Genomic DNA, 11,770 nt, shown 5'->3' on the forward strand with positions numbered 1-11,770 from the left:
AACTCAATTATGACAGAGCATCAATTATTGCCACTTGGCAGACGGCTGATTACACACACACTCTCTCTCTCTCTCTCTCTCTCTCTCTCTCTCTCTCTCTCTCTCTCTCTCTCTCCGGTGCATTGTAGGCAATTACTTTGGATCTGTATCTTTCCTTAGGCCTCTAGCTGTGCTTGCTTCAAAAGTTCAAACTAGCAGTAAATGTTTATATGTTGAACAGGCTGACTTGAGTTTTCATAGATTATATATGAAATATATGTTTTGATGTTGTTACTGTTTTTTTAAATATTTCATTCTAATTGTTTATTACTTCTCATATCGTTTATTTATTTCCTTATTTCCTTTCTTCACTGGGCTATAATTTCCCTATAAGAGCCCTTGGGCCTATAGCATCTTGCTTTTCCAACTAGGGTTGTAGCTTAGCTAGTAGTAGTAGTAGTAACAACAATAACAACAATAATAATAATAACATAGGCCTACTTCTATTTATCCCCCGTTCCCACTTCCATTCTTCCTTCTTGCTCTCCATCAACTTCTATTACATCACAGTATAAATGCTGGGTTTCACCCACTTGCTCTTGGTAGCTGAATGGTCTGCCAGGCCCCGGTGCCCAACCTAAGGGCTTCTTGGTAAAGACTCTTCGTTGTTTAATATATCATACTGGACAAATTTAGCAGTTGTTAAATCAATGCTGATTTCAATCCATAACCGCATGTTCTCCAGTTTATTGGTAGTCTTTGTTTTGAATGTAATTTTTAATAAGTAAGAATAAAACATTTTCTGTAAGCTTTTCTTATATGGAAAAATTCTTGCGCATTTCGTTAGTGACTTGAATCATCATCAGTTCTAAGGAATGTATTGGAATCCAAAACTTTACTTCACTTTTAGCTTCCAAGAACTCCTTACTTCACGTCCTTTGTTTCAGAAACTTCTTATCTAACACTCTTTCGGAAATGCTTTCCCTTATTTTCTTACTCTCAACGATTATTTTCTTAACGCCCTGACTTTGACTCTCAGAAACTATTTCAGTACAAGCATTCAGAAACTCTTGACAACCCACTTATTGCTTTTAGAAACTTCACTTCAGTTCAGGCATGCAGAAACTTTACTTCAATTCAGGCATGCAGAAACTTTACTTCAATTCAGGCATTCAGAAACTTTACTTCAATTCAGGCATGCAGAAACTTTACTTCAATTCAGGCATGCAGAAACTTTACTTCAATTCAGGCATTCAGAAACTTTACTTCAATTCAGGCATGCAGAAACTTTACTTCAATTCAGGCATTCAGAAACTTTACTTCAGTTCAGGCATTCAGAAACTTTACTTCAGTTCAGGCATTCAGAAACTCTTGACAACCCACTTCTTGCTTTTAAAAACTTTACTTCAGTTCAGGCATCCAGAAACTTTACTTCAATTCAGGCATTCAGAAACTTTACTTCAATTCAGGCATGCAGAAACTTTACTTCAATTCAGGCATGCAGAAACTTTACTTCAATTCAGGCATTCAGAAACTTTACTTCAGTTCAGGCATTCAGAAACTTTACTTCAGTTCAGGCATTCAGAAACTCTTGACAACCCACTTCTTGCTTTTAAAAACTTTACTTCAGTTCAGGCATTCAGAAACTTTACTTCAGTTCAGGCATGCAGCAACTTTACTTCATTTTAGGCATTCAGAAACTCTTGACAACCTAGTTCTTGCTTTCAGAAACTTTGCTTCATTTCAGGCATTCAGAAACTCTCAACAACCAGCTCTTGCTTTCAGAAACTTTGTTTCAGTTCAGACATTCAGAAACTCTCAACAACCTAGTTCTTGCTTTCAGAAACTTTGCTTCAGTTCAGGCATTCAGAAACTCTCAACAACCAGCTCTTGGTTTCAGAAACTTTGTTTCAGTTCAGGCATTCAGAAACTCTTGACAACCCGTTCTTGTTTTCAGAAACTTTGCTTCAGTTCAGACATTCAGAAACTCTCTTACTTTCAGAAACTGCCATGGAGCCCGTAACTTCAGAACCCAAATCTCAGTATGGCATGATGATGGTGTCTTCACCCAGCAATAATTATATTCCTCCTGGTCTGGAGTACTTGGCCCAACTGGATCAGGTCATCATTAAACAGATCATCTCGGCATGTGAATGTGAGTGATTTTATTATTATTATTATTATTATTATTATTATTATTATTATTATTATTATTATTACCTAAATTACAACTATGGTTGGAATAGCAAGATACTGCAAGCCCAAGGGCTCCAGCAGAGAAAAATAGCCCAGAAGAGGAAAGGAAATAAAGAAATAAACAAACTACAATAGTAATATTAATCGAATAATATAAAATATTTTAAGAACAGTAACAACATTAAAATAGATCTTTCATAATATATAAAAGTATAAAAGAGACTTCTGTTAGTCTGTTCAACATAAAATATTCGATCAAAGTTTGAGCTCAATTGTCTATTGCCTTTATGTGAAAGAACCGACAAACTATGTTAAAAATTAGCTGTGGAGATGAACAACTTATGGGTCTGATAAGAATCATTAATAGTTCAATATTTCGGTAGAAAATTTCAAATTCTATATCTACTGCTTTCAAAGCAGCGAATATGGAACTGAAAAAAAAGTATAAGCTGTTCTTTTAATAAGAAGTAAAATATAGGTACTTAACAGAATTTTGCATTTATAATCATAATACTAAACAGGAAATAAATATTTCATCGCTATATCAATGTTATTTTTGGGCTCAAGCAATGTCGTCGTGATGGAAGTTCCTTAAAGTAGCTTCCTAAGGGATATATGTACTACAGTGATATTCCCAGAGAATGTTACCTTTAGGTATCCAGAATTCTAACTTCTGGCGCGAATATCCTTAAAATTTCTCCAAATGATATCGCATAATATCAGCGAATGCATTCTTGACATGCCTCCATAGCAATCTGCACCCCAAACAGCATTTTGGCTTCGAGGAGGATGTGGCAAAAGGGAGCCGTCCAAAGGCTCTCCCCGCTCTCGTAATACTATTGGGAGTACAACAGCGCCATTCCCACGACAGCGGACATTCCTTTTTTTGTAGCGATCGCGCTCGGTGATATTTCCAGGTGATCTAACTTTTCGATCGTTTTACAGGATTATTAAAAATCCACAGATACACTAATGCTCTGGTATGCTTCAATCACGACGACATGGCTTGAGCCCAAAAAACGGATTTTGAGCGAAGCGAAAAATCTATTTTTGGGTGAGATGGCCATGTCGTCCTGATGGACCCACCATCTCTTCTAAAAGAAAAGATCTTCACAGTATCCCTCCCGTGGTACTGTATCTGTAACACCACGCTCAATGCTACAAGGAATGTCCGCTGTCGTGGGAATGGCGCTGTTGTATTCCCAATAGTATTACGAGAGCGGGGAGAGCCTTTGGACGGCTCCCTTTTGCCACATCCTCCTCGAAGCCAAAAAGCTGTTTGGGGTGCAGATTGCTATGGAGGCGTTTCAAGAATGCGTCCGGTGATATTATGCGATATCCTTTGGCGAAATTTTAAGGATATTCGCGCCAGGAGTTAGAATTCTGGATACCTAAAGGTAAAATTCTCTGGGAATATCACTGTAGTACATATATCCCATAGGAAGCTACTTTAAGGAACTTCCATCACGACGACATGGCCATCTCACCCAAAAATAGATTTTTCGCTTCGCTCAAAATCCGTTTATTATTACTAGCTATGATAAAATCCTAGTTAGAAACGCAGTAAGCTATAAGCCCAAGGGCTCCAATAGGGAAAAACAGCCCAGTGATGAAAGGAAATAAGGAAATAAATAAACTATAAGAGAAGTAATGAACAATTAGAATAAAATATTTTACTAACAGTAATCACAATAAAAAGGATATTTCACATATAAACTATAGAAAGAGACACATGCCAGCCTGTTCAACATAAAAACATTTACTGCAAGTTTGAACTTTAAAGTTCAAGTCATTTACCAATAACTGTATATCACTCGCTGTCATTTGATGTTTATCTATTTCTCATGATTTCTTTCAAGTGTTAAGTGGATGTGAAGTTAAGAACAGGTATATACTAGTGAACTCCATGGGACAAGAATTCCTCTACGCAACAGAGAATAGTGATTTCTGTTCGAGGCAGTGCTGTGGAAATAGTAGAAGCTTTGAACTTCCCTTCGTCGACAACAATGACGTGGAAGTCCTTCGCGTCAGCAGGCCTCTAAAATGCAATTCTTGCTGTACACCATGTTGCAACCAGGTACTGTGTGTTGTGGCCTTTCAAGTTCCCCAGAATTGGCGAAGGAAAAATAATCACTGGCTTTTCAGCCTGCTCATTAACTGTAATATTCTTTTGAATGAAATTTATTACAAATTTACAATATCCTGGTATCTTTTTGAACATTTTGTTATAATTGCATTAGCTTTAGTTTTGTATGCTAATTAATTCATTATATATGTAAAAAAAAGTTCTATAAATCTATTAACATTTTCAGTTTGCATTTGAATGGTAAAACTCCACTAAAATAATCGATATAAAATTGTAAATGTATATGTACTAATATGGATAAAATTCAAGATTTTTTGTTTTAGTTGCATATTATTTGGAATGCACTTTTTGAGGCAGACAGTTTTATGAATGGTGAGGGAATTATACTCTAACTTGTGGCGAAAAGGGGTGCATGAGGCAAACAATATTGAGAACCACTGTTCTAGCAAGAAAAAAACATCTGAATTATTGACGCTAGAGTAGCTTACATATTTTCGTATAGATAAGAACCATAATGAAAGATTCTCTTCCCCTCTGCGTACAGGAAATGGAAATATCTGCGAACGGCCAATTATTGGGTTCGATGCACCAGGAATGGAACTTTTGTATGCCAATGGGAACGACTTACTCCGTCAAAAATGCCTCTGGTGATGGTGTGTTTAAGATCGTGGCGCCGTGCTGCCCTTGCAGCTGTGGAAGTGATGTTGTCTTTGAGGTAACTTTATTGCTTTTAGCACCTTTTTAACTTTTGTTATAGTGTAACAGTTGGGTCCTCCACCAGTTGCAGCTGTGGAAGTGATGTTGTCTTTGAGGTAACTATATTACTTTTAGGACATTTTTAACTATTATTTTAGTGTAACAGTTGGGTCCTCCACCAGTTGCGGCTGTGGAGGTGATGCTGTCTTTGAGGTAACTTTATTGCTTTTAGCACCTTTTTAATTTTTGTTATAGTGTAACAGTTGGATACTCCACCAGTTCCAGCAGTGGAAGTGATGTTGTCTTTGAGGTAACTTTATTGCTTTTAGCACCTTTTTAATTTTTGTTATAGTGTAACAGTTGGGTCCTCCACCAGTTCCAGCAGTAGAAGTGATGTTGTCTTTGAGGTAACTTTATTGCTTTTAGCACCTTTTTAACTTTTGTTATAGTGTAACAGTTGAGTCCTCCACCAGTTGCAGCTGTGGAAGTGATGTTGTCTTTGAGGCAACTTTATTGCTTTTTGCATCTTTTTAACTTTTGTTATAGTGCAACAGTTGGGTCCTCCACCAGTTGTAGCTGTGGAGGTGATGTTGTCTTTGAGATAATTTTATTACTTTTAGCACCTTTTTAACTTTTGGTATAGTTTAACAGTTGGGTCCTCCACCAGTTGCTGCTGTGGAAGTGATGTTGTCTTTTGAAGTAACTTTATTGCTTTTAGCACCTTTTTAACTTTTGTTATAGTGCAACAGTTGGGTCCTCCACCTGTTGCAGGTGTGGAGGTGATGTTGTCTTTGAGATAATTTTATTACTTTTAGCACCTTTTTAACTTTTGGTATAGTTTAACACTTGGGTCCTCCACCAGTTGCTGCTGTGGAAGTGATGTTGTCTTTGAAGTAACTTTATTGCTTTTAGCACCTTTTTAACTTTTGTTATAGTGCAACAGTTGGGTCCTCCACCAGTTGCAGCTGTGGAGGTGATGTTGTCTTTGAGGTAACTTTATTGCTTTTTGCATCTTTTTAACTTTTGTTATAGTGCAACAGTTGGGTCCTCCACCAGTTGCAGCTGTGGAGGTGATGTTGTCTTTGAGATAATTTTATTACTTTTAGCACCTTTTTAACTTTTGGTATAGTTTAACAGTTGGGTCCTCCACCAGTTGCAGCTGTGGAAGTGATGTTGTCTTTGAGATAACTTTATTGCTTTTACCACATTTTTAACTTTTGTTATAGTGCAACAGTTTGGTCCTCCACCAGTTGCAGCTGTGGAGGTGATGTTGTCTTTGAGATAATGTTATTACTTTTAGCACCTTTTTAACTTTTGGTATAGTTTAACAGTTGGGTCCTCCACCAGTTGCTGCTGTGGAAGTGATGTTGTCTTTTGAAGTAACTTTATTGCTTTTAGCACCTTTTCAACTTTTGTTATAGTGTAACAGTTGGGTCCTCCACCAGTTGCAGCTGTGGAGGTGATGTTGTCTTTGAGGTAATTCTATTACTTATAGCACCTTTTTAACTTTTGTCTTAGTGTAACAGTTGGGTCCTCCACCAGGTGCAGCTGTGGAGGTGATGTTGTCTTTGAGGTAATTTTATTACTTTTAGCATCTTTTTAACTTTAGTTTTAGTGTAATAGTTGGGTCCTCCACCAGGTGCAGCTGTGGAGGTGATGTTGTCTTTGAGGTAATTTTATTACTTTTAGCATCTTTTTAACTTTTGTCTTAGTGTAACAGTTGGGTCCTCCACCAGGTGCAGCTGTGGAGGTGATGTTGTCTTTGAGGTAATTTTATTACATTTAGCACCTTTTTAACTTTTGTTTTAGTGCTACAATTGGGTTCTCCACCAGTTGCAGCTGTGAAGGCGATGTTGTCTTTGAGGTAATTTTATTACTTTTAGCACCTTTTTAGCTTTTGTTATAGTGTAACAGTTGGGTCCTCCACCAGTTGCAGCTGTGGAGGTGATGTTGTCTTTGAGGTAATTTTATTACTTTTAGCACCTTCTTAACTTTTGTTTTAGAGTAACAGTTGGATCCTCCACCAGTTGCTGTTGTCTTTGAGGTAATTTTATTACTTTTAGCACCTTTTTAAATTTTGTTTTAGTGTAACAGTTGGGTCCTCCACCAGTTGCAGCTGTGGAGGTGATGTTCTCTTTGAGGTAACTTTGTTGCTTTTTGCATTTTTTTTTTCAACCTTTGTTATAGTGTAACAGTTGGGTCCTCCACAGATGCTGCAGTGGAAGTAATGTTGTCTTTGAGGTAAATTTATTACTTTTAGCACCTTTTTCACTTTTGTTATGGTTTAAGTTGGGTCCTCCATCAATTGCAGCTGTGGAGGTGATGTTGTCTTTGAGGTAACTTTATTGCTTTTTGTATTTTTTTAACCTTGGTTATAGTGTAACAGTTGGGTCCTCCACAGATGCTGCTGTGGAAGTAATGTTGTCTTTGAGGTAACTTTATTGCTTTTAGCACCTTTTTAACTTTTGTTATATTTAATGAAACAGTTGGGTCCTCCCCAAGTTGCAGCTGTGGAAGAGATGTTGTCGTTGAGGTAACTACTGAATATTACTTTTAGCACCTTTTTAACTTTTGTTATAGTGTAACACTTGGGTCCTCCACCAATTGCAGCTGTGGAAGTGATGTTGTCTTTGAGGTAACTATATTACTTTTAGCACCTTTTTAACTTTTGTTTTAGTGTAACACTTGGGTCTTCCTACAGTTGCAGCTGTGGAAGTTATGTTGTCTTTGAGGTAACTTTATTGCTTTTAACCCTTTTTAACTTTTGTTATAGTGTAACACTTGGGTCTTCCTACAGTTGAAGCTGTGGAAGTGATGTTGTCTTTGAAGTAACTTTATTGCCTTTATCACCTTATTAACTTTTGTTATAATGTACCTGTTGAGTCCTTTCACCAGTTGCAGCTGTGGAAGTTATGTTGTCTTTGAGGTAACTTTATTGCTTTTAGCACCTTTTTAACTTTCGTTATAGTTTAAAAGTTGGGTCCTCCACCAGTTGCAGCTGTGGAAATGATGCCGTCTTTGAGGTAACTTTATTACTTTTAGCACCTTTTAAACTTTTGTTATAGTTTAACAGTTGGGTCCTCCACCAGTTTCAGCTGTGGAAGTGATGTTCTCTTTGAAGTAACTTTATTGCTTTTAGTACCTTTTTAACTTTCGGTTTAGTTCAACAGTTTGGTCCTCCACCAGTTGCAGTTCAGTAATGCATGGTCACCCAGCCCCAGTGCCCGATCATATGGCCCAAAATTATAGAGACCCATCCTCTATGTATCGTCTAACGGAGACCAACTAGGTTTTAATGTTTATCCCTCATTGTTCTGTCTATTGTGTTTTCTTAAATGTCACATTTTTATTGAGCTGCACTGACGATGCTGTGATTTTATTTTCCTTTATTTCTCGTGTTTACAGATAACATTTTCCCTCATTTTTTTTTGTTCGGGAAATTTATAATAGCAATTACTTAGGGACACTAGATACCCAAATTAAGAGGATATATCAAAAATCTAAACTTAATAATAAATAAATAAATAAATGAGTCGCTTATTTGACTCCAAGAGTGTGAAATATTTTTAGGAGTGGCTCATCTGACTCCAAGACATTGAAATATGTTCTTGAGTAGTTCATCTGACTTACAGACAGTGAAATACTTTCTGGAGTAGTTCATCTGACTTACAGAGAGTGAAATATATTCTGGCATTGCTCATCTGACTCCCAGATAGTGAAATATTTTCTGGAGTAGCTCACATGATTGTCAGACGGAGAAATACTTTCAGGAGTAGCTCATCTGACTCCCAGGCAGTGAAATAATTTCTGGGGAAGTTCATCTGACTCCCAGACAGTGAAATAATTTCTGGAGAAGTTCATCTGACTCCCAGCCAATGAAATATTTTCTGGAAATTATAAAAAAAAAACTAGAAGAAATGGTCTGTGTGTTTCATCACGGTAAAAATGAAAGAAATTAAAAACAGTTGCTATTTCTCTTTCTTGTAGGTCATCGGATCGGATGGACCAATGGGAAGTATCCGCCGGACATGGAGGGGATTGTGCACCGAATGTTGCACAGATGCAGACAACTTTTGCATCACCTTCAACAGTAATCTTGATGTGCGCTATAAGGCGCTCATGCTTGGGGCAGCGTTTCTGATTGTGAGTATACTTATTTGTTTGTGAAACGTTTGACACCTATTTCATTTTAAGGGGGATCAGGTTAAAGTACTTTTTTTAAGCTCTTCTGTATCTTTTGAAATCATTCCACATTCACTAGTCTTGGGTGGTGCAATAGTTTCTGTACCTGTCTTGGAATACAGTTCTCTTTCTTGAGGGTACACTCGGGCTCACTATTCTATCTTATTTCTCTTCCTCTTGTTTTCTTAAATTTTTTATAATTTATATAGGAAATATTTATTTTAATGTTATTACTGTTCTTGAAATATTTCCTTTTTCCTGTTTCCTTTCCGCACTGGGCTATTTTCCCTGTTGGAGCCCTTGGGCTTATGGTATCCTACTTTTCCAACTAGGGTTGTAATTTAGCTAGTAATAAATAATAATAATAATAATAATAATAATAATGATAATAATAATAATAATAACCGGAAATCTGCGCACACTTTAATAAAAGAATATATATTTTGAAAAATCCACTTGAAATTATAAAAAATTGTCACCTAGATAAAAAAAACATGTAATTTTCCTTTCTTTCAGGACTTCATATACTTCGAAAGAGACCAACAACATTAGATGTGTAGACCCCTACAAGATGGTCCAGTGCATAGACACTGGTCCAGTCCAGAGACTCTGGTCCAGTTCAGGGACTCTACTTCCAGCTCAGAGAGACTGCTCCAGCCCAGAGACTTTGGTCCAGCCCAAAGACTCTGGTCCAGCTCAGAGACACTGGACCAGCACAGAGACACTGGTCCAGCCCAGAGACTCTGGTCCACCTCAGAGTCTCTGGTCCAGCCCAGAGACACTGGTCCAGCACAGAGACACTGGTCCAGCCCAGAGACACTGGTCCAGCCCAGAGACTCAGCTCCAGACCAGAGACTATGGTCCAGTCCAGAGACTATGGTCCAGTCCAGAGACTCTGGTCCAGCCCAGAGGCACTGGTCCAGTCCAGAGACTCTGGTCCAGCCTTTGAACAACGAATCTCATGGTGGCCTTCTTTGTCAATATCGCTACTGTCTTTGTACGCGTTGCCTTTAAGGACAAAGTGTTTTCTTCAATGTTTAGATGATATTTTGTAGTTTCGTGTTGTTTGTAATGTGACCTGTTCTGTTTCATAGTTTGATGAACTTTATAATTCCTAAGATTTATATATATATATATATATATATATATATATATATATATATATATTATATATATATATATATATACATTTACATATATATATATATATATATATATATATATATATATATATATATACATATATATATATTTATATATATAAAAGAAATAAGTATATAATATATACCGTGTATGTGTATATATATATATATATATATATATATATATATATATATATACACATATATATACACACACACATATATATATATATATATATATATATATATATATATATATATATACATATATATATATATATATATATATATGTGTGTGTGTGTGTGTATGATTCGTTCAAAGTATGTTCGAATGCTGGACAGAAAATGTTCATTATGTACAAGAAATCTGTGGTTTTCAAAGAATTTATTAAATGTTGTAGATGCCAAGATTATGACCTCACTTGACAATGTTTGATATAAGTGTTTTTGTTTTTGTTTTTTCACTTGGAGAGTAGTGATTGTTTGGTGTAAATCTAACGTACTTTACAATGATTGTTGCACAACAATTACACTTTTATATAAAAGCACATTTATGTAAGTTTGCATGTATCTATGGAGGTTAAGTTGGTATACCAACTTAACCCTCTTGCTAAAAAAAAAAAAAAAAAAATATTTTCATTCAATTTCTCATTAGCATTATTTCTATAATTTCCTGAATATTATATACTAAGACATGCAAACATTATATTTGTTTCTACTGACCAGTCTCGAGATTTCTTTATAATAAAGATTAATGTTAAAATTATTTGACCAAAACTTTAGAAGAAATTTCAATAAAATACTGTTTTGGATGTTTGAAACTATCATAAGACATATGAAATGTCTAGCAAGAATGTTTAAAAACATCAATTGAGAGTAATAGTTGAAATTTTCAACGTTTCTTTAATTCCAAATCCATATTACAAGGAATAAATTACTGTTTATAATAAATAAATTCATACTATTTTGCCATACATTCTGTCAGTTTCTTTACCCAAACTCCTCAGTTCATTATAATACATAACGTCAGTTTCTTTACCCAAATTCACCAGTTCAATATAATACATTCTGTCAGTTTCTTTACCCAAATTCATCAGTTAATTATAATACATTCTGTCAGTTTCTTTACCCAAATTCATCATTTCATTACAATACATTCTGTCAGGTTCTTTACCCAAATTCACCAGTTCATTGTAATACATTATGTCAGTTTCTTTACCCAAATTCATCAGTTCATTTTCATACATTCTGCCAGTTTCTTTACCCAAATTCATCAGTTCATTTTCATACATTCTGCCAGTTTCTTTACCCAAATTCATCAGTTCATTACAATACATTCTGTCAGGTTCTTTACCCAAATTCATCAGTTCATTACAATACATTCTGTCAGGCTCTTTACCCAAATTCATCAGTTCATTACAATACATTCTGTCAGGTTCTTTACCCAAATTCACCGGTTCATTTTCATACATTATGTCAGTTTCTTTAC

General features: G+C 35.8%; 1 protein-coding gene across 2 annotated transcripts in view; it reads left to right on the plus strand.

The window, feature by feature from the left end:
• Window positions 1-10,273, plus strand: part of LOC137640735 (phospholipid scramblase 1-like) — a 31,198-nt gene extending 20,925 nt beyond the window's left edge. For both annotated transcript variants that reach the window (XM_068373214.1, XM_068373215.1), the window contains 5 exons: window positions 1,982-2,134; window positions 4,035-4,252; window positions 4,806-4,976; window positions 8,945-9,100; window positions 9,656-10,273. In XM_068373214.1, coding sequence (XP_068229315.1) covers window positions 1,990-2,134; window positions 4,035-4,252; window positions 4,806-4,976; window positions 8,945-9,100; window positions 9,656-9,691 — 726 coding nt within the window. In that variant the 5' untranslated portion in view covers window positions 1,982-1,989 and the 3' untranslated portion in view covers window positions 9,692-10,273. The remainder of the gene's footprint in view (window positions 1-1,981; window positions 2,135-4,034; window positions 4,253-4,805; window positions 4,977-8,944; window positions 9,101-9,655) is intronic.
• The last annotated feature ends 1,497 nt before the right edge of the window (window positions 10,274-11,770 follow it).

The sequence above is a fragment of the Palaemon carinicauda genome, chromosome 5 (assembly GCF_036898095.1).
Source record: "Palaemon carinicauda isolate YSFRI2023 chromosome 5, ASM3689809v2, whole genome shotgun sequence".
In the NCBI taxonomy this organism is placed as follows: Eukaryota; Metazoa; Arthropoda; class Malacostraca; order Decapoda; family Palaemonidae; genus Palaemon; species Palaemon carinicauda.